The following is an 11,391-nucleotide window of genomic DNA, read 5'->3' on the forward strand; positions in this document are numbered from 1 at the left end:
TTCCCCGGAATGTATTACATTTGTGATGGCCATCAGACCGCATGAAATCACACACAGCAGACGGACAAGATTAATAGAAAATACGTTTATTTCCTATATACTTAATTAAGAGCAAGTTGACAGAATGACAAATTATACATGTAGTATGTATATATACTGAGGTAGTGTAAAGCTATTTATTGCACATTATGTGATAGTACGCGTCATCTCATAGATAGTTAATCAAGGCTTGTAGTTGTCTGGGTACAATGGGGTCAGCATATGCACAGCGGGTCTCTATGGCCAAGTTGTATGAGTTGCCTTGACCGTTCTTGAAGGCACTGGTCACTATTTGGAAAAAGCCACTCTCGCCCTGCAACAATGTTCCATTTACCTTGAAATCATCAAACACAACTAATCATCAAACACAGTACATAAGCCATGTTTTAAGTTCATGATATTTTCATGGAAATAACAAAAATATAACACTGTCTTTGGAAACTGAATTCAATCATTTCAATTTAACTTCAACCCAACATAAGCAAATATCCAAACGGAAGCAAACTAGAATCCGTGAAATTGGGCTCGATGGCCGCACGTATCTGAGTCAGTAACATCCATATCATTCTGTCTGCCCTTGACTGATACGGGACCACTTTCATCACGGGAAGATTTAGAACACATACATGTATATCAACACAGTAAATGGACGATTCAGTTAAGTTCAGTTATACATATAAAGCCCCATATGTTGTGTGTCGCCATGTTGGGGGTCGCACTTAAACCATGTAGGTGCTCTCTATGAAATCAGTATTGCCACAAGTACCACCCACCATCGTCTAATCTAATATAAGTCAATTTCGTTAATATTGGCCGATTTACTATAACAAATAATGATACGTTTTTATATAATATGCTAAATAGCATCCATGATCAATGTGCAGATTTTGTTTGAATGCAATTTCGATACGTCAGTGAAACTTATGTTATGCATTAAACGCTTCTGGTAAGTGAACCACTGCTTGCTTGTCCCATTCCACCATTCTCCCATCGCCCCTTCAAGTAATCTGCCCCGGAATGAGACGAATGATATCGATTGTGCCGGTACCTACCCAAGGTTGTCCCCAGGAGTTCCTGACGACCCAGTACTCGGTGCCGGTAGCGTTCACTCCCCACCCAACCACCGAGATGACGTGATTGATCTGCAACACAATATTTCTTTGATTGGCATTCTAGAAGTTGGGTGGATGAAGAATGAGGACTATTTTTATGGATATACAACTTCTTTATTCTGTATAGGGACGTTTCGATATAGATTCTGATGTCGTTGTCATCACTTGCTTGACAACGACATTAGAATCTATGTTGAAACGTCGCCTATACAGAATAAAGAAGTTGTATATCCATAAAAATAGTCCTCATCCAACACAATATTGTAAGGTCTTCAGGCCCACATAACACGCAACACAGATGTACAAATAAGAGACGTTTACTTGACAAAGACAAAGACGAGACTGAATACAATTGAGAAACAATCACACGCCACAGTTGATGACTCCACGTGCAGGCGCACGCTATTGTTGATGATGGTTGCGTTTATGCGATGCTGTCCAAATACCGGGAACAACCTCAAAATATATTACTGATGTGTTACACTGAATGACATGGGAAGAGAACATGGCAATGTCAGCTGGATACAATAAAGAGGGATCTGATGTCTGGTGTACGACGACACAAAGGATCCCCGCATATGCTATCAAATTCAAGTTCAATATTTAACTCAGAAACGCCACCAACGCTGGTACAGGAGCTAAAAATTAAATTATAAAAACGAAAATTACAAGATTGACAAAGGCAAAAAAGTAAATGATAATTACAAAAATCCAACATATTGTGATTCAATAAAAATATACAGAAACGCATCAAAGAAATTGTCTTAAACGATGTACAATATAGATACAATTACAATCAATTATCGTGCAAGCTAATGCGAATCAGGAGTTTTTGAAAATAAAATTTATAATTTTTGCTAATTGTTAAAATTCATCGATGTTATAATCAACTAAACCGAGAAACAGCCAAACAAAGGGAGATACTAGTAAATGGAAAGCGGTGAGCTACCGCTGTGGACAAGTTCATCTTGCAGTATATCGAATAATAGACTGTATCTAACTAATGGTAAATCGCTCTTGAGTAGTGTATAGTGTTCAATGTTAATAAACATCGGTAAGAGTACTTTCGGGCTTCGATTCTAACAAGGTAGAAGCATTTTTTCGCTGCGATATTGCCTGAATCTTACGAAATGCGTCGGCAAACCTCCTCCTACAATGGAGTATTTTGGAGGAAGGGACGCCTGTTTTACGTGTTTATTAGTTTCACGAACCCTTGAGCACGGGGGTGTTTCTTACCAATAAACATAAAGGGAATGTCAAGACGAACGGAATTAAAATCCACTATCGTAGGTTTCTGTAACACCGAAGGGAAACAACTCTTCACGCCTCAAGCGACAGTGCCACCAGTGCCTAATCAACTTACCGCTGGTGTAGCGTTATACTCAGCATACACTCCGCCGCGGTACTTCTCCAGGGCTTTGGTTGCTTCTATTCCACAACTGGAAAAACAAAGTACATGTACTTTAGTAAATATTAGGATTGTTTATTTGTTAGCTGCTTACAGTCATCAATATTCCAGCTGAATGGCGGCGATCTGTAAATAAACAAACCTGAACCATACAAACCATTGGCATTCCGGCGAGCATCGCTCCACACGATTTGGGTACGATGACATAGACAACCCTATCCTGTGAATCGCCTCTTCAGACAAGCATGGATGCCGAAGACAATTCCAACTTGTATTTCACAGATCAATGATTATCATGAATTATGTATATGTGCACCGATTTGTACCATGTAAATATTCCGAAATAGGAAGAATACGTTTACTGGGATGTGTTCAGATAAGATGCTTACTCCGTCTTGACATTGCCAATCTTAACAATTGATTAAACAGGCAGGCTAAAGTGGTTGTAGGTTATCATGTGAGCCAGTATTGGCATTTCAAATTGAACTAAGTTTTGGGGTTTCAGTTAATAACACATTAAATAAGTTACCTGCTAAAAGGTTTAAGACAGACGGAAAGAAGACAGAAAGGAACGATTGCACGAACGAAATTATGACAACAATAAAAAGAACACATCGACACCTGATTGGTCCGTTTGTGTATATCTCTGCCATCATGTCCTCCCTGCCCTTGACGTAGCCGTAGTCCCCCACCTTCCACAGGGTGTAGTTGCCCAGCTGCTTACACTCGCCGAACGTCGTGCATGTGCCGCACGAGTTGAAGGGGTCGCAGTCTTTGAACATATTCACCATATTCATCATTGAACATATACATCATATTCATCTTTGAACATATTCACCACATTCATCTTTCAACATATTCACCACATCTTTGAACATATTCACCACATTCATCTTTGAACATATTCATGATACAGGGGCGTAGGAACAGGGATGGGGGCTTGGGGATGGCTTGGGGTGGGGGTGGCGAAACCATATCTACCTTACAATAACTACAATTTCATTTTGATTTTCAATACTTTTCATAAATTAGACCTCCCGCTCTGAAAACCGTTCCTACGCCCCTGTGATATTTATCTGAACATATTCATGTTCATCTTTCTTTCATGAACACATTTGCCACATTTATCTTTGAACATATTCATCATATACCGTATATTTATCTTTGGACATATTCATAATATTCATCCATGAACATATTCATGATATTTATCTGAACATATTCATGATATTTATCTTTGAACATATTCATGATATTTATCTTTGAACATATTCATGATATGTTGAGCGCAGTAGTGCAGTGGTAAGGCGTCTGCCTATCACGCTGAAGACCCGGGTTCGATCCCCGGTGGAGGCACCTAGGTTCGGGTCCCGAGGTGGGCACATTTGCGTAGTATCCTTGGACAAGATACTTAGATCCACATTGTCTTAGTTAACCCAGCTGTAAAATGGGTACCCGTGAGGATGTGCTGGCAATATGAGTGTTTAGTTCGTTGCGCCTAACAGGCAGCATGGCTGTATATTCCAGGGAGTTGAAGAAGTATCGGAAAGTACGATAGTGTCCTATGACCGGGGATAGTAATGTACGTAGCGCCGTGAGCAGGCAATGTGCCTGGATATGAGCGCCATATAAGCGGACTATTACTATTATTATTACTATTTATCTTTAGCTTAAAGAACTCAAAGAAGGCATAGGCTTCACACTCAGTTGGTATTTTCCATTGTAGGCCTATACGTTGTCATTATTGCCATATGTCAGTCTGTGACACTGTTGCTGAGATTGGCCTGATTCACAACTATGCCCTTACTGTTTGAGACGTACCGGGTAGATTACGCACGGTATCCTCGTTACCAGAACAAATCGCTTATATGTAGGCCGACATACTGAGAATGGTATTTAAAACGTCACTCATGCTCCTAAAAATAATTAATTAACTAAACACCGATATTATATTCACCAAAACATTCCTGAACATTCCTTAATAGCATGAAACCATGGAAACAAGAGGAAGCGGCAGTTTCAGAGGCCGTAAATGATCAAAATGGAGAAGAATTTGAAAGTATTTTAATTAGCTTTATTTAATTTAAGATTAAGACTGTGATCAGCCTCCCTCTTGAGTGGTAAATCCGAAATGCAGCATCTGTGTAGAACGACTTGATGATTGTGATCAGGGATTGTTAACATTTTCAGTGAGTGAAAACTATTGTGACAAATATTGCCATCGTAGTACTTTATTGTCACACAAGTAGGGAGTTCACTTAATATTCAGTTTGATATCACAGAGCATTAAGCACACACTAATGACGAGTATGCACGTGAAGGAAGTTAGGATACACCTTGTCATTATCAATTATAAATAAAGGCACTGCGAATGGATATACCGCTCCGCGACATATGTTGGTAATGCGTTCTGTACGATACTCGGTCACTGACATTACATGTTGTATAGCCATACCAAATACAGTCAAAGCGGAGAGTTGGTAATGCGTTCTGTACGATACTCGGTCACTGACATTACATGTTGTATAGCCATACCAAATACAGTCAAAGCGGAGAGTTGGTAATGCGTTCTGTACGATACTCGGTCACTGACATTACATGTTGTATAGCCATACCAAATACAGTCAAAGCGGAGAGTTGGTAATGCGTTCTGTGCGTTCTGTACGATACTCGGTCACTGACATTGACATGTTGTATAGCCATACCAAATACAGTCAAAGCGGAGAGTTGGTAATGCGTTCTGTACGATACTCAGTCACTGACATTACATGTTGTATAGCCATACCAAATACAGTCAAAGCGGGAGAGTTGGAGTTGGTCACTGCGTTCTGTGGTAACTGTACGATACTCGGTCACTGACATTACATGTTGTATAGCCATACCAAATACAGTCAAAGCGGAGAGTTGGTAATGCGTTCTGTACGATACTCGGTCACTGACATTACATGTTGTATAGCCATACCAAATACAGTCAAAGCGGAGAGTTGGTAATGCGTTCTGTACGATACTCGGTCACTGACATTACATGTTGTATAGCCATACCAAATACAGTCAAAGCGGAGAGTTGGTAATGCGTTCTGTACGATACTCGGTCACTGACATTACATGTTGTATAGCCATACCAAATACAGTCAAAGCGGAGAGTTGGTAATGCGTTCTGTACGATACTCGGTCACTGACATTACATGTTGTATAGCCATACCAAATACAGTCAAAGCGGAGATTTATATACAACTCCGAATATTCATCTACGCCAATATTACTACCCCTATAAGCGATTTTAAGGAGCAACCAGTGACTTCGAATGTTCTTTGGAATGGGATTGTGAATAGTATACTACCGTTTCAGTTACTTGTGTCAACTGTGATAAATGTTCTATTATGTTGGACAGATAACAAATACTCACCCAACGTATTGTATGAACGTTACTTACACTCGTTAAAGAAGATGGTGTATCAGCGAAACTGTTCGAAACTTAAGGCCTAATACCTCCTCATGTGATAATATACACTTTCTGCCTCTACCGCTCCCCTACATCATCTCTTCCCCTCCGGGGCGTGGGGAAGGCTAATGGTTACAGGGTCCGCTCGTCACGCTGAAGACCCGGGTTTGATACCTCACATGGATTATTGTGTGAAGCCCATTTATATAGCTGGAATATTGCTAAAAGCGGCGTAAAACCACACTCACTCACTCACGCACTCTTCCCCCCTTCCCCAGCACCTTGGTTCTTTGCTTGGTAGTTGTTGCAGGTCTCGTCAGGGATGCCGTGGCTATGGGCGTACTCGTATACCTTGTAGTCGCTGCCTCCTTGACAGCTGCCGGCGTTGCCGCAGTCGATGACGTGCTGGACAGACAGGTATGCGGAGGGCCACACCCCTTCCCTCTTGATGTTGATCCGGTCTGCTATGGAGCTGGTGGCTCCCATGGCCCAGCAGGAGCCACAGTCTGTCACAGAGTAAGGTATATAACAATCACGGTGCTAACAAATTTCTGGTACTGATGGAACGGTAAAGGTGAGTTGTACTAACTTTTGGCAAGTTAGTATTTGTTAAATATTGCCTCTGTTCACCCTGCAGAAAATGGGTTCCCGGTGGGATAGGTCACGTGACTATTAACCTTCTGTCGCCTAACAGGCAGCTTGGGTTATCCAGGATAATAAAGTGTTAGCGCTTTGAGCATGTGCCTTGTACGTGGAAAAGGCGCATCATAAATTCACATTTATATCATTATTATTATGACTTGATGAAATTAATCAAATTGGCAACAAAGGGCAAAGAGAAGAGGAGCCCCATAAATACCTTCTAGTTGGTAGGGTCAGTATGTGAGAAACCGAGAAAGAGGAAGCACGTTGTATTCTTTGAAATGACACACTATACCATTTTTTCACATCAATGTTTTCTGGGCAGCGAACATTAGCCCCCACTTACACTGCGGAATGTGTTGGTTGCGAGTTGTACCACAGTAGTTAGTTCCATTCACATTACGCCAATCCCAGGATTTGGGCAATGCTTTCAACGGTTGCTCGAAGGCTCTTTGGTGGGTCCTGAAACCAAATGCATAGAAATAGAAACGACTTAACCCTTTCCACACCCATCTCTGCATTTCTGACTTAATCACTAGCTGACGCCATATTCAACAGTATTACAGCTTTACAACGTGGTCTGTAAACCATCGAATCTGGGCTATCCAATTAAGTGATTGACACAATGAGATACGGTGACAGGGCATATGCTTACTATCAAATAATGATGACACCAGGTGTTCGCGAAATGATGAGCGTATCCTGCCCCACCGGAGGAAGCGTCATAGAAAGTATGTTCACAAAATTAGGAAATGTATGGTACAAGTCAAAGTAGGGAAGTTTTGTTAGACATGTCTTCCTTAACGCTTGAAATATAACGTGCGACGACCAGTTGACACTTAAATAAGCATTCATATCGCTTCTTAATAGCAGATTTAAAAGGGCGATAACCACAGTATTGATTGCCCTGAAGAGGAAGCATGTGATAAACATCTCTATGACTTTAAATATGTATGAATGTCAAATATCATTACAGATAGTATAGTCTAGATACTGTCACTGATTGTAAGTTGCGGGAAACCAGAGATCGGTCTCCAAGGAAACATCGAAGGTTAAAGGTCACATGCAACGTAAAACACAACTTTGCAGATTCTGATACCTTTCGGTATGGACATACCGAAACAAATCGTCAAAAATGCAAATTCAACTTATAAAGTTGAAAAATAACGCGATGAAAAAAGTTCAAACGTTTCACTAAATTTCCCCAGACTTTTCTGGGGAAAACGGGTTTCAACAGCTGGGCTGCGCTCATAGCACGTGCGCAAGTAAATAGGTTCGCGCAGCTTGGAAGCGGGTTGTCGGGTGAATATTCGGTGAAGGCTTTGGTGTGAGCTATTTTTCTAATGTTTTGTTGATATCTCACAGGCGCGAGCTTTTTATATGTTATAACAGTAAATTAACTGTTTATATAATTTCATTTGTCTACTTCACCACACGTTCTTCTTACCGAGACACTTTCTCAGTTCGATACTTAAAAGCAATGTCATTATTTAGCGTTGACAGAATTTCTAACTGTGATATAGATATGTCGTTGTCACAGACAAAACTCAATGTCTTGTTTTATTGACACCTGTGTGTCTGCCTGCCTGTCTGCTAATGACAATATTCAATACACAGCTGCTATCACTGACCACAAGCGATTTGAACTTAACAATCAGGCTATACACCATAAACAAAATGCATTGATTTATGGCCCGAGTTCGGTCTCTGTCACATTATGTAATTACACAGACAGGCAGGTGTGATACTTGAACACATGACATGTTATGATGTGTGTTGATTGCAAAATGTTATACACAAAAAATGAGCATGTATTTACAAAACCTAACATCTCTCTATATATATACACACAATTAGGCCGTGAAGGCATCTGCAAATGAACCAGCCGTTACACTTGAGTGCACACCCACCCGCTCTGACTGGGTTCGGTATCCCGGCTGCTTCGTTTCTTGGGAAGTATACCGAAGTACACAATTTTGCACTTTCGATTTGGGATTGTACGCTTATAATTTTGTTTTTATATGTTTTCGTAACCAGCAATGTATATTATATGTCATGAATAAGTGATAATTGTGTTTTAATTATGTTTGATTTTTTGGTTGCATGTCACCTTTAATGGGGAGCGGAAAATCAGGAAAAACTCCAATTCATTCATGCCAATTCCACAGTTCCACTTTAGCGCTCTGAGAGGTTCGTCTCCGGCTGATATTACATACATGTAGTTTATAGACACCTGGTTGTGGTTCATGAGTGAACCCCATAAAATAGGACTCTATGATGAACTGTTAGTCTAAGGTGAGGTGAGGTGAAATTGGGTTTTACGTCGTGCTTGAGAATATTTCGCTCATATGACGACGTGCATGCGTGTGTATGTGTGGCAACTTGTACTAGCCCAAATTTAAGCTGGTTTTATAGTGCAGTGAAGCATGAATACCCCACTCAGACACAGTATACTGACACCGAGCCGACCAGTCCTTGTTGTACCCATTAATGCTGAGCGCCAGGCAGGGACCAACGAGTACCATATTTAACGTCTTTTGGTATGACGCGGTCGGGGATCGAACCCGCGACCTTCCGCTCTCCGGACGGACGCTCTAACCACTACACCACAGAGGTGGTCAGTGTTTGTCTAAACTGTAGACAGAATAGGTGAGGTGAGGTGAGGTGAGGCGAAACAGGATTTAACGTCGTGTTTGAAAATATTTCGCTCACATGACGACGTGCATGCGTGTGTATGTGTATGTGTGGCTGCTTGTTCTAGCCCAGCTGGTTTTATAGTGCTAGCCCACTGAGATACCATGCCGCAGTGAAGCATGAATACCCCACTCAGACACCTTGTACTGACTCTGAGCCGACCAGTCCTTGTTGTACCCATTAATGCCGAGCGCCAGGCAGGGACCAACAAGTACCATATTTAACGTCTTTTGGTATGACGCGGTCGGGGATCGAACCCGCGACCTTCCGCTCTCCGGGTGGACGCTCTAACCACTACACCACAGAGGCGGTCAGACAGAATAGGTCACGTGATGATGTACATACGTACATATTAAGTATGGCAGTAGTCAATTGTACTTACTTGACCTCTGGCCTCCCTTCTTTCTCAGGCTGGAAGCAATATGGCTTCCCATTATACTTATTGTCTCTTCCGTAGGTAACGGAAACTAATGCTAAAACCAACACGACTTTGACAAACATGACTGCCTTGGTGTCTCTTTACTGTATGATATGCCTTGACTGTCACATGATATTGTTCATGTGATGGGGCTACTATCTAATATCTGATAAAGGCCGGAAGGTCATAGCACATGTGGTGTATATGAATATATAGGGCAGCTGACAGTTGTGTTGGCCTGTATTGAGGTCAGAACAAATGAAGGATGTTTTACGCCGCATATCGTATTCCGGTTATTTCAATTTTCACAGTGAATATATAATATTGGCCTGGACTAGCACACCGATGACTGAAATAAGTCGAGGTAAACGGTGAAAAAGAACCGACACTCAAACAGCAAAACGTTGTGTTTTACACGGACTTTGGACGCTGTCTTACGATCTGTTTTCCGTCCACATAATGTCGTTAACTGACATCAACATTGACTGCGAGGGAACGTTATTATCCCGCTCCTCTCGTTTGTTGACTGGCTTTGTTGACATTGTTAATAGAGCTACAGCGTCTGGCTGGTGTTTTGAGCTTTCATTGGTCAAAGGCACCAACATAATTCCATTGTGTGTATACTTTTAATTGTCATACAAACTATTCTGTTTTGAGTGAGTGAATATAGTTTTTACGCAGCTTTTAGAAATATTCTTGCAATATCACGGCGAGAGACACCAGAGTGAGTGAGTGAGTTTAGTTTTACGCCGCACTCAGCAATATTCCAGCTATATGGCGGCGGTCTGTAAATAATCGAGTCCAGTGATCAACAGCATGAGCATCGATCTACGCAGCTGGGAACCGATGACATGTGTCAACCAAGTCAGCGAGCCTGACCACCCGAATCCGTTAGTCGCCTCTTGCGACATCAGTGGGTTACTTTAGACCAATTCTAATCCGGATCTTCACGGGTTGGGAGACACCAGAAATGGGCTTCATATATTATACTTACGTGGGGAATCGAACCCGTGTCTTTGGCTTGACGAGCGAACGCTTTAACCACTAGGCTACCCCACCACCCCCATTCTGTTTTGATATACAGTGTATATGTTAATGAGTATTTAAGAGATGGCCAAAAGAGACAGTCAATCAAATAGTAAGGCATCGTGTTACGTTAAGTTCACTTGGAACTGGCGTAACAGTTTGATACTTGAAGATATTTGCATTTAATAGAATCTATGTATTATTAGTGTGACATCAAAATATTTACATCGAGGGTATTCCGCTGTCCCCGCTGGCCACAGTTTTCATTAAACTCATTACACGTGACACATGCATGACAGCTACATAGGTTCCTATCCAGTACCCCACTCTGTAGGGTCAAAAATACCACACAACATAACATGCACGCCTGCTATCGTTGCCAGTCGGGATCGCACATGAGACCTAAGTCTTTCTGTGGGTAGAGTCTTCATGTAGCCCACACTGGTGGCATAGTTTGAACGGGGTCCGTGTCAGTGTGTCATGAGTCTCTCTTCCACTCTTCCACTTTACAAGTCCATGTACGAGTATACAGTTTATATACGATGGTAAATTACATTCAAAGAAATAGTTGACGTTATATTGTAAAATGCTGCATTCTGATTGGACAATA

The 11,391-nt window shown here is 41.5% G+C and overlaps 1 protein-coding gene across 1 annotated transcript; it reads right to left on the reverse strand.

Moving 5' to 3' along the window:
* Positions 1 to 70: 70 nt before the first annotated feature.
* LOC124257257 (cathepsin Z-like) lies at positions 71 to 10,297 on the reverse strand. Its single transcript, XM_046691271.1, has 7 exons — positions 10,230 to 10,297; positions 6,990 to 7,105; positions 6,283 to 6,507; positions 3,181 to 3,331; positions 2,515 to 2,590; positions 1,092 to 1,181; positions 71 to 352 (listed from the first exon to the last, which is right to left on the reverse strand). Exons 1-7 carry the CDS (start codon positions 10,295 to 10,297, stop codon positions 209 to 211), a joined length of 870 nt encoding a protein of 289 aa, XP_046547227.1. The 3' UTR covers positions 71 to 208.
* Positions 10,298 to 11,391: the final 1,094 nt, after the last annotated feature.

This window comes from Haliotis rubra, unplaced genomic scaffold (assembly GCF_003918875.1).
Source record: "Haliotis rubra isolate DU_JTF1 unplaced genomic scaffold, ASM391887v1 Scf654, whole genome shotgun sequence".
Lineage (NCBI taxonomy): Eukaryota > Metazoa > Mollusca > Gastropoda > Lepetellida > Haliotidae > Haliotis > Haliotis rubra.